Source organism: Octopus sinensis, linkage group LG3, assembly GCF_006345805.1.
Source record: "Octopus sinensis linkage group LG3, ASM634580v1, whole genome shotgun sequence".
Classification (NCBI taxonomy): domain Eukaryota; kingdom Metazoa; phylum Mollusca; class Cephalopoda; order Octopoda; family Octopodidae; genus Octopus; species Octopus sinensis.
Genome location: NC_042999.1, coordinates 135,040,841 through 135,053,455, shown reverse-complemented (window position 1 = coordinate 135,053,455; position 12,615 = coordinate 135,040,841). Strand labels below are relative to the sequence as shown.

Below are 12,615 nucleotides of genomic sequence, written 5' to 3'. Positions count from 1 at the left end.
TGGCTTAATGGTTTGGTTATTGGACTCATGATTTTAAGATAGTGGTTTCAGTTCCTGAACCAAGCAATACTTTGCATTCTGAACCAAAGCACGCCATTTCACGTTGCTTCAGTCTGCTCAGCTGGTAAAAATGAGTAATCTTATGAAGGACCAGCTTTCCATCTAGGGAGGAATACATATGCCAGAGAAACTGGGAAACAGGCCCTATGGCTCTTTTGGAATAACATGGACTAATCATAACTAACAAACCAAATGGAAACCATTGGTTCCCTTGTAGACTTACAAATAAAGTGTGTGTGTGTGTATAAATATATATATATCATCATTATCATTTAATGTCTGCCTTCCATGCTGGCATAACTTCTTCCTTTTCTCTCAAAAAGAGAGAGAAAAGTTAGAAATAAGAAAGTAAAATATAATGCAATTCATAGTCAAAAGCAAGCAGAAATATGAGAAAAATAAGACAAGCCATTAAAAAAGATAGTTTGAATTTTATAACAAAAATAGGAATGAAATGGTTTAAACAGGAGAAAAATTCCAATTTTTTCACTTACAAAATATTATATCAAAATCAATAAGCATTGTATTGATAAAAATTGGGCAAATTAGATTCATTCAGATTCAATCAGTTCGGAAATATGTCAGAAGCCAATTTTGCCATATATTTTTTTCTGGAGATGCAAGACAACATAGAAATAAATATGGAAGCAGAATGAGATTTATGTAGCTGAGAACTAACAATGATTGTTATATACAACAATGCAAAAACAAGGAGAGAAAGAGAATGAGTAAGAAATGTGCATGTGTTGTACACAAATGCCAAATGAAATGGAAATTTTCAAGGACAAGAAAAAAATATGGCAAAATTGGTCAACTGAAAGTACCAGGTAGGTGCAAATTATGTGTATGTATATATATGTATAGGAATATATAATATATATATATATACATACAGACACAAACACGTGTGTTGGAAATAAATAGGAATCAAAGTGTTCTACGCATCTGTGTACATATATAAAAAACAAGAGGGGGGGGGGGGGCTGTTTCCACTCAGGAAAAAATACAGGGAAATGTGTTGTTGAAAATGCACCTAAATTTCAAAAACTCAATTGTTTAAAATATTTATTTACATATATACCTAACTAGTTTCAACAATACTTTTTGGCTATCAATGGTAAAAGTTTAAAGAAAAACATCTTTAAAAGTTTCAATGAATTAGGAGAACAGGTGCAATTTTGAATGTTCATAGCAGCCAATAATATTAAAACTGTATATCAATTTCTAAATTTCAGAGATGAGGAATTATTTACATTATTTACATTTGACGGATATTTGTCCTCATCTTGTTTGTTGTTAACACGTTTCAGCTGATATAGCTTCTAGCCTTGAGGAAATTTCGAACCTGGATTCTCATTCCTAAGGTATTTTTCGATGTTATTATTATTATTATTCAGGTCACTGCCTGGAATCGAACTCGGAATCTTGGGGTTAGTAGCCCGTGCTTTTAACCACTATGCTATATGCCCGTGGGCAATTATGGAGTGAATTTTAGGGCTTATAAAAGATAGGAAACTATTAGATTTATAAACTCTAAAATGCATTCTGTAATTGCCCACAGGCATATGGCATAGTGGTTAAGAGTGTGGGCTACTAACCCCAAGATTCCGAGTTTGATTCCAAGCAATGACCTGAGTAATAATAATAATAATAATAATAACATTGAAAAATACCTTAGGAATGAGAACCCAGGTTCAAAATTTCCTCAAGACACCTGATGAAGGCTGGACGTGTTAATAACAAACAAGATGAGGACAAATATCTGTCAAATGTAAATAATGTATATCAATTTGTTTGAATGTATAAAGTTCATTAATGTTAGTGGTGATCGACAAGTCATACTGAGTTAAGAGGGAAAAACACAAGGGAGAAATGAAAATAGTAAAAAGAAAAGAATTTGGTTTACAGTTTCTCTGATCATCTTTCTGAAGATGCTTTTGCTTGTTGTGGTATGTTTTGGGATCAGATGTATTTATAATTTTTTCCATGAGCGGATCTGATTTTTGATTCATTAAAATACTGACATTTTCCGGTGGTCAAGCTTGTCGTTCTGCTTTGTTGGCTTCCCCGTGGAGACGGTCATCAATCGTTCCAGTTGGTTGGTTTTCATAAAGGGCCATTTCGTTGTATTTACTGAAGTTCGGTTTTGATTGGTCTGGAGTTAGGTGACGTCAGCAACTGGTGTTGGCAAAATTTCATTGGACTAGAGGTAGGTGATGTTGGCAACTAGTGTTTGTATGGTGATTTGGAGTTGTGGTTTTGGAACCTGGGTGGAAGATAACTAAAGTTTTTTTAAAAATTTTGTTGTTCCTGGTTGTTTTTTTGTGGAACACCACAGGGAAGCCAACCAAGCAGAACGACAAGGAACCACAAAAGAAAATGACCAAAAGTATCATTTACAGGCTAATTAGAGAATTCTTAATTGTGCTAATCTTCTTCAGAGCTGTTGTCAGGATCGCTGTCATCTTCATCAGAAGTATCTTTATTTTCAGAAATATCCTTATTAGAACCAACTTGTTTGGCTGAAAAATAAATGATTTGATCTCAGATCAAGTTCAATTCATCAGCTAATTGTAGACAAGAAAATTAAACAATAAAAAAACACAGAAGAAAAAGGTTACAGAATCAAACTATGAGATATTGAGTATCTTGGCATTTTAAGGTGATATGAATGAGGTAAAATAATAATAGGTTGTATATTGTAAATGTTACAGAATGTTATGAGCATTTTTATTACAAAAAATAAATTACTTTCATATCTAAACATAATATGTACATATTCAAGCATATAACATATATACATACATGTAAAGTGTGTATGCATATACACATATAGGTTGATACATACATACATATCTTCAAATTATGTAATAGAAGCAGCTTTAGAGAAAAATCTTATTCTATATAACACACAAAACATACATTTGCTATCGAAAAGCCAGAAACTGTGGCTTTCCATCCAGGAAAAATCCCTTTATAAACCTATTGTGTTAAAAACCACAATGCACTTCATAGCTACGTGAAACAAAATCATCCCAAGAGAGCGACAGATATGTATTTCACTGTTGTGGCTTGTCAATGTCATGTCACTTCTGAAACAAGATTGAATCAGCTAAACACAAGAGGTTTAATGATGACTGGTACTCTACTTTATTGACACTGTGAGGTGTCTGTACAGGAAACCATAATTGGTTTCCAATAAAATAAGGTTGTAAAACAGAAACTTAAAGTAAATGACAGAAGGACACTATCAGATGTGGAGTCAGTGACATAACTGAACTCAAATTGAGGAAAACCTACCTAATATGGACAAGTCAAGTAGGAATCCTCTATGTGGTCATTCTATTTAATAAGAGCAGCCAAATTTCTTCTGAATCACACCCCCACTATCTTCAAAATGAAGGAACACATGTGTACTACTGGACATACTCAGGCTAAATATAAAAAAAAAACAGGATCATCATGACTTTGATCATAGGTCTGCTCAATAACAGCTGTAGTATTGATGGAGTGATTGGTAGGATTGATTCAGCAATAGTACTAAAAGAGATGTATGGTATGAAAAAAGTGTAAACAATAGTGTAAAAAAGCTCACATTTATTTTCCTGCACCTTTTTCTTTTTAGCCAGCCTCTTCATTTTCTTCTTTTGTCTGATAGAAAAGAAATGGAATATTAAAAAAATCAAAAAGCGCAAAATACAAAGCATGATATAAAAGGCGGCGAGCTGGCAGAAACGTTAGCACACTGGGTGAAATGCTTAGCAGTATTGCGTCTGTCGTTGCGTTCTGAGTTCAAATTCCGCCGAGGTCGACTTTGCCTTTCATCCTTTCGGGGTCGATAAATTAAGTACCAGTTACGCACTGGGGTCGATATAATCGACTTAATCCGTTTGTCTGTCCTTGTTTGTCCCCTCTATGTTTAGCCCCTTGTGGGCAATCAAGAAACAGATATAAAATGAGGAATGGGACCACGAGAAATGATGGCTATCATGCTTTTTCCTGGCAAGTATTGCTATTAAATTAAATCTGAAGATGGAGAAATGGCTAGGGACTTAAATACAAATAGCAATATATCTGAGATGACAAATAATAGATTAATGTCTTTAAGTGAAACAACATGTACAGGAAATAGTTCAGTATTGCTATCATAAATAAATCTTTAATACAAAGTTCGAAGTGGGACATGAAAGTATCAGTTTACAAATGGTTCATATCTTGCCAAAAGTGTAGCACTGTATCCCTACCAAAAACACACTTAACTTTTGTAGGTTCAATGTTCTTTACAGTCTATAGCTCTCGTGTAGAGATACACAAAGAAAATGAGAACAAGAAGAATTTATAAGAAATATTTGAGATGGATGTGGTATACATGGATAGGCTCAGAAGGAAGTGTTCTAAAAGATGAAACCATCACTGGAGCCTATCCCACACAAAGTCGTGATTGGTCAGATTTTGCTGATCATGTGGGTAATATTCTAGTGAATCACAACATCAGGTGTAGTGATGTGATTGCTGAACATTCCTGCTACAAAGTATTTCAAAGACTGTGCAATTACATATGCACACACACTGTGTGCATGTGTGTATATATATATATATATATATACTAGCAGAGATACCCAGTGTTGCCCGTGTTACAAGCAATTGAAGAATTAGACATTTCTGTTTTATTTTCTGTAATGAACTGGAATACCTATGATTTGATTTTCATCAAAATTGCAGATAAGGGTTCTTTCCCTCTTTACACACCCTAAAAAATTCTAATCATGACACATGTATCCCATACTACAGATCTTTATGCACAGATTCCAAAATTCCAGTCTTATGGAACGTGTTAAAAGGATTTTGCTCCTGAAAAATGGAGGTCAGGGAGGTCTAAAATGTGGGAGTTAAGGCCCCTATTGGGGGTGGGTGTCTTAATGTCAACAAGAGAAGTTGAATTGTTGAGAATCTTTTTAACTTGGGTCTTATATGTATTGTTCAAATTTCTTTGAAATAGGAAATATATGTATGTTCACTGGGTTTGTAAAAGAGAGCAAAGCCAAAGGAAACCAAAAGATGAATGATCACAATAATCAGTCAACTACTCTACCCTAGTCGTTACTACTCCCCAATGTAGGATTCCTCACCATACAGGTGACAGGCACAGCCGTAAGATGCATTAGGGATCTATAGCAATTGGAAGGGCGTGACCCAACTCAAACATTAACAACTGTGTGAAGTGAGGGCTAAGGGGAAATGAAAGTGTCACCTGTGGAGTTTGCAAATGACCACTATACCGATAGGTAACTAGACAGAATAAATTTACAATCTATAAATAACCACACAATGTCTGTGTGTGTATGGGTGTATACATGTATATATGTGTATATATATATGTGCACATATTACATGTACATCTATGTGTGTGTATATATATATATATATATATATATATATATATATATATATATATATATATATATATATATACATCTATATATATATACATTTGTACAGATGTATATATATATAATAATAGTATAGATATATTATATATAATAATAATAGTATAGATATATTATATATATGTATGTATCTATGTATGTATGTATGCCTGTATATATGTGAGATAGTAGTTTCACTTTAATAGTTTCAGTATTGAAGTGAAACTAATTAAGTGAAAATATCTGACATTACAATAGAGAGATGTTATTGTTTCCCTTTTGACACGTAATGCTGAAGTAGTGAAGGAGATATGATATTGCTGTGGGCTTGCACTAGGCAAGAAGTTAAAATTTTTTTGGGGCCTATGACACTAAGTAAGGCATGTGTAAAATTTGAATGAAATTGGTTGTGTAGTTCTCAAGTTTTAGGGATTAACACAGACACACATTCTCATCTTTATATATATCTTTACTCTTTTACTTGTTTCAGTCATTTGACTGTGGCCATGCTGGAGCACCACCTTTAGTCGAGCAAATCGACCCCAGGACTTATTCTTTGTAAGCCTAGTACTTATTCTATCGGTCTCTTTTGCCGAACTGCTAAGTTACGGGGATGTAAACACACCAGCATCGGTTGTCAAGCGATGTTGTGGGGGGGGATAAAGACACACAAACATATACACACATATATATATATCATCATCATCATCATTCAACATCCGCTTTCCATGCTAGCACGGGTTGGATGGTTTGACCGGGGTCTGGGGAGCCAGGAGGCTGCACCAGGCTCCAGTCTGATCTGGCAGTGTTTCTACAGCTGGATGCCCTTCCTAACACCAACCACTCCATGAGTGTAGTGGGTGCTTTTTATGTGCCAAGGGAAGCTGGCAACAGCCACAATTGGTTGGTGCTTTTTACGTGTCACATACACACATATACATATATATATATATGCACACACACAAATAATTTACCTTTTAGCTCTTTTCTTACTCGTACGTTCCTCAGCAGCTTTCTGATTCTCCAAGACCTTCTTATGATAAATCTCATCCAGATTATCCTGTATAAAAAAATAATGTCATCAAATGGATCAAATACACTTTTTACTGTCAATATTTCTCAGATTAATTAATGTCAATATTTCTTTGTTAGTTTATGAAAGATCCAGAAACTGCCTGTCAGATCACACCATTGAGCATGTGAATATGGAGGTCTTTGTGACCCACATCCTATCAACTTTAATGTACTCCCAGGCTCATTTCATCTACCATACACTTTTACATCAACAACTTAGTTGTTGACCCCTCTAACAAGACTAATTACTATGCACATTATACTAGCCTTTAACCGACCTCACAACCATCACACATCCATTCTGTAATTCCTCTATGAGCAGGAATCTCAAGAACAGTCTTCAATGGGTCATGATCTTGTTTTCTTTAATAGTACAAAGACACAATCATTGCACATATCAACGAAACAATCTTGTATTCAACCCCTCTAATCATGAGTAACAAGCAATTAAAATACTCAAATTTGCTAAAAATTCTATACCCACATTTATGATATAAAAAAAAATCACAACACCCAAATGACTAGTCTTGCTTTTCAGAAACAGAAGATACTTCAGCTCTGAACAATTGGCAATGCTTTGCAAAATTTTAGTAAAATCTAGACTGGAATACTGCTGCCAAATCTGGGATGTTGCTAAACACAAAAACATGCTTAACAACATCAAGAAAGTCATCCAGCTAATTGGCAAGGATTCATGTATCAACAGACACCAACCACTTGACCATAGATGTATTATCTCTTTTCTCTGACTTTGCCATAGCTGCTATCTTTGATCTTACAAATCTCAGAGGGCTGTGAATGCCCTTTCCTCTCGACTACAACCACAAAAAAATTAAAGATCAGCGTTAATGAATGATGTTATTTTTTATGATATAGTACAACTCATGTGGCTAAAATTTGGCTGAAATTCTCAAAATTTCTGCAACAAATGTTTCAATTATCAACAAATACTTAAAAAAAAAAAAAGGAAAGAAACTCACTTTGTCAGCCTTTTCACTTATGAACTTCTGACGAGCATACTCACGTCGACGTACCCCACGATATACATGGAAATCACCACTGCCAGCACCTGCACTTGAACCTAAGTATTTACGAAAATATACACAAACACTTATACAGAGTCCTTGGGTAAGAAAAATGTGTAACTGAGGAAATGAAAATTGAAGTTGAAATAAATTACACACACATATAACTGTATATATACTGTTGCTTAAATTATGCAAAAATGAAAATAATACTGACATTTTGTTTTATATCTACCAAAATTATATAAAAATATCTTGAAATACTAAAGAGTAAATTTATTCAATAAAATCACCATTGGTTTCAATGTATGGTCTCCTTGTTTAAGTTGGTGAATGCTGCCATAATCCTTGCCTTCAGTTCATCTTTGATGTTACAAAGAGTTTTGTTGGTCTCTCACTCAAGTGTGCCCTGCACATAATAATCAAGAGGGCTATAGTCTGGGGAGTTAGGTGGCCAGACGTTAGGAGTGATGTGGTCACAGAAATTGATTGACAACCAAGACTGGGTTCTCCTGCTTGTGTGGCATGGTGCTGTCCTGTTGCCAGACATAGGGCTTTCCAGCAGCCAACCTCTTGACCTAGGGCAGCACTACCTTCTCCTGTGTTGAGTCTGAGGCCGTGTGGGAAGATGAATGGAGGCATAACGTCGCCATCACTAGTGATCACTCCAAACACCATGATGTTGACTGGACATTTGATTTTTATCACTCTCAGTATATGTCCTTAGATTGCACTGTCCTCAAATTGACACCCAAACACTCTGAAATGCTTGTATTGGAGCTTCGAATGCATGTTGTTTCCAAATTTCTGGCAGAGTGAATTGTGTCATCGTGCTGTTTTTCTCACAGATGGTGCCCAGCTGACCCTACTATATTGTGTAGTTGACAAAATCAAAAACAAACAATGCGCATGTGTAAAATTAAAAATATAAAATGGCAACAATTTACCTATCGCACCCTGTACACATCATGTCACATATTAGAATTGGATTACACCAAAGGTATTTCAGAAGAATATGGTAGAAAATATCCTAAGTTAATTCAAGAAAAATTGGGTTGGATGGAATGCAATTTTCATCTAAATCTCAGTGAGAAAACTAAGACACACTCTTAACTAAAAACAAATGACACTACTTTGAATTTAACTTAGAGAATGCCTTTGTTGTGGTCTCAAACTTTGTAGCCTGGCTTGCAATGAGAAAACCATACAAAGGATGAAAGTTATCATACATCATATATAGCAGCGAAGCTGGTGAGAGTTTAGTAGTTGTTTAGCTTGATTAAGCAGATCTATGGTCACAAAAATAATGAGCACTATCTTATTTTTATAATATATATCTGCATGATTCAAAGACATTTTTTATTTTAAATGGGAAAGATACAAAATTTGAAGGAAAATTAGCTACTGTTTGTAGGAGGCTGAGTCTATAAAGTATCTCTCATCAGAAACTTTGCAGTATATAGGTGGGTTTTTATGGACAATCTATCCTCATCTTCTTTCCTTTATAGTCCTTGAGACAATTACATAAAGGTCAAACAGGTTCAACATTTTGAATGAGAGTGATTGCATTAAAACATGATGATAGTTACAGTAAAGACTAAGATGTGAATTAGTAGGATCTTCAAAATCTCAGTAAATAGCACAGATGAGAAAAGACAGAGAATCAACACTGTTAAACTGACAACATTGCTAACATGTTCAATAATTAAATATGTAGTAGCCTTGTTGGCATAAGTTATATTCGTGGTCTGTAAAGTTTTTTACATTTTTCTTCAGCACAATTAGAATAGGATTTTATCCTCTCAACAAATTTAGGCATTTGTGTTTTAGTAGTAAATACTTTCTTGCCTGGACTATGAAACTGGAATGGAATATACTGTCATCTGACAGATATAGGGACCACACATGTTGTAATTGTAAGATTTGAAGCTATAGCTGTGTGGTCAGTAAGAAAACACCTTAATCAAAGAACCCTTGTACCAAATTAGTTTAATGAAATGAAAATATTATAGCTTTCTTTATCTTTATATATAAAAGTGAAGTTATGTGAGTGTCTGTCTCCTAAGATTTAGATTCCTAACTACTCCCACATTTTGCGGTGCAGTTTAACCAAAACCGGGTATTGTATAGTCATCATTCATATCGAGCCCTTCTGGGTATTAGCGCGCGTCTACAATGAGTCTATGATTTAAAAAAAAAATTACCATCATTTTTCCCCATTTTTAATGCATTTTTGCTATTATATAAGGGAAGTAACTCTCTAAAAATGCTTATATAGTTATTTCCCTTACAAACCCGAACAACGCCGGGCGATACTGCTAGTCTTTATTAAAAATGAACAAATATATAACTCACCCCAAACGTTTCTTATAAATTCTGGAGGTAATTTTGGTACCCATTCCTTTGAAGAATCTGGAATAATTATTTCTTTTTCCTGAAATATATATTTGATTTTCATAAAGAGATTAGTTGGTAGAGCACAACATTAAAGTCTCATCAAACCAACCCTTTAACTATTTTCATTTTTCAGCTGATGTGGTTTCACTTATTCACTTTAAGAAGCATCATTTCATAACCAACCCACACTTGTATTTGCCTCTGATGACAGATAGAGACAACTCATTTAGGTCCTGTCCTCTATTATCTTTTAATGCAACTTCAGTTTCAATATATCTGCAACATTTATTTAGGGTCTTGAATCACTCCTTAAGCCATCAGAGTTTATCAAAGCATTAATATTCTATACATCTCTCTGCTGTATCTCAAACTTGAATGCCAGAGTACCTACATATATGATCATAATTTTACGTTTGCTTTACATGCTGGAATGGGTTGGACAGATCATCACAAACTGAGTTAGTTCTTATTTAGAGTTACTGCTCACCATTTGTGGTCTGGAGACCACTCCTCACTAGTCCATTTTCATTTTAGCATAGTTTCTATATTCATAGTAGTATCAGTACAAAAGAAGTTATTTTCTTGATGAGACAAAATTGAAAGGTCCTTCTGACATAACATTCATTCGCCAACCACTTTACAGAGAGACTGGGTGTAATTTTATCGTGGTGTCAGCACTAAATGTCCTGTAATGTCTTTCTAAATGTGCAATGATGTCTCCGGTTAATTAAAAAACAATTCTCACATTAATAATGGGGTGAAGGGGAAACACGGTATTCAAAAGGTTGATTTTTTGATAAATTTGAAAGAAAGAAGTGTGTGACAAACTTTCAGGCATTCCAAACAGAGTTAATCCCCCTTATAAGAAATGAGCATTTCAAATGAGTGGATAAAAATTTGTCCAAATCTTTTTCTCTCGGATGTGTCAATCCCAAAAGATTACACCAATACTCTTCCAAAGCAAACAAACAAACTCAACCTCAAGGACTTCATGGTACAGAATTTTTGCCATCATAGACCTTTATTAGTTCCCTCGAAATGTTATTTTTACTATTATCTCATTTGATACCAACCTGTTTGAAACCACATTTATGGCAAAAACTGTTTTTAAAGTGATTTAAATTAAAACAGTCCGTCAAAATATTATGTCGCAAACACCAGCTTAATGACAAAAAATATTTTAATAAATTCTTCATAATTTTCAAAATCAACTGAAACAAAGGGAACGTATCTCAGAAATATGGTAACAAAAGGGTTTTCTTGAGTCGCTGCTCGGACGATATTCGTCTAGCTTCGATATATATTGTTTTAACACGTCTACGAAGAAATTTTGTCACACAAAAGTCACAGCACCCTAACTATCAATGGTTTATCTACATTAAGTAGGATACACAGATGGCATTTGAAAATGTTAATTTAAATATATTTTTCCGGTTAACAGAAATACATTTAGTAAGTTTCCGAATTTCTCTATTGTCCCTAACACTTGTTTTTCTTATTTTAGTGTTGCTACTTTAGGTTCTTTTGCATTTTAATTTTTTACAGCCTAAATATATGTTATTCATTGCAATAAATAATATGATTGTCGTCATCTCTAAAAAAACTGAACATTTTTACTGTAGTCTTTCTTCCAGACTGATATATATATATATATATATATATAAATATTAAAAAAACTGCAAGCAGAGCAATAGTATCTGGGGAAAGGCTTCTTTTGTCTGTGGAGGAAACACTTCCAACGCCAATGATACTGATTGCTGGGTATCATTGCGGTGGAGTACACGGGACAGTTCTATCAGTTTTCGACAAAGCATTGCAATTTCGCATTGTTTCACGAGATTTTCTTCAGGTTTAACCCACCGACAACACTCAATTGATCAGTAGAGTACGATAAGGTTCTCCAATAATTTTATTCAGATACAGCAATGTATATTTTCTTTAAGATAGTAGAGAATAGTTTGAGGGATTTTAGCTATTATTTCTTGCAGATCAAATGATGACGTTGAAGCTACGGCGTTAGGCCAAAGAGAAGCAAATTTGCGACATTACTTCTCGTACATAAACTATGTCTGCACGACAAGTAAATTTCTATAAAACCTGAACCCATTCGAAATAGGGTTATTTTTAAAAATTCCGCTTCCATACCATTAATCGAAGCGTTCGTAAAAAGGTACAAATCACTTAAAAAATATATTTTACATAGCTAAAACAACAAATGGACTATTGCACAGTATCTAACTACAGGTATTACTTACAGGGTGCTTCATCAATTTCTCAAGTTTAATCTTCTGTAATTCAGTCGCCGTCCTTGGGACGACAACATTGCTTTCCTCAGCCATGTTTGTACTTTAACATTAATACCGCACTGAATAGTTTTAATCTGGATGGAATAAAATTTTAAATCCGATTTAAAAGAATCTTTTCCAGTAAAATATTTGGTTAATGTTTACAACTTGACCTGGAAACGAAAATCAGAAAAAAATGGTGTAAAAAAAATGTGTAGGAAACGCATAGGAAAGACTCCCCCCCCCCATTTTCTCTAAATTTTGTTTATTTAAAAACTTTTTTTTTTGCCAAAAGCCCCCGTTTTCGGATACGGAGGTTCCGGAAAATTGCCAAAAACCGGCAATGTT

The 12,615-nt window shown here is 34.4% G+C and overlaps 1 protein-coding gene across 1 annotated transcript; it reads right to left on the bottom strand.

Annotated features, from left to right (window-relative positions):
- Positions 1 to 1,772: 1,772 nt before the first annotated feature.
- Positions 1,773 to 12,383, bottom strand: LOC115209967 (PRKR-interacting protein 1 homolog). Its single transcript, XM_029778614.2, has 6 exons — positions 12,238 to 12,383; positions 9,941 to 10,019; positions 7,541 to 7,641; positions 6,461 to 6,546; positions 3,656 to 3,711; positions 1,773 to 2,582 (listed from the first exon to the last, which is right to left on the bottom strand). Exons 1-6 carry the CDS (start codon positions 12,319 to 12,321, stop codon positions 2,488 to 2,490), a joined length of 501 nt encoding a protein of 166 aa, XP_029634474.1. The 5' UTR covers positions 12,322 to 12,383; the 3' UTR covers positions 1,773 to 2,487.
- Positions 12,384 to 12,615: the final 232 nt, after the last annotated feature.

Bases quoted from the DNA above. Each gene is read 5' to 3' on its own strand.
- LOC115209967 (XM_029778614.2), bottom strand. From the start codon at position 12,321: ATGGCTGAGGAAAGCAATGTTGTCGTCCCAAGGACGGCGACTGAATTA. The intron at 10,020-12,237 runs GTAAGTAATACC...TATATATTTCAG, and splicing joins AGAAATTGATGAAGCACCCT to GAAAAAGAAATAATTATTCC. The intron at 3,712-6,460 runs GTAAATTATTTG...CTTTTCTATCAG, and splicing joins AGTAAGAAAAGAGCTAAAAG to ACAAAAGAAGAAAATGAAGA.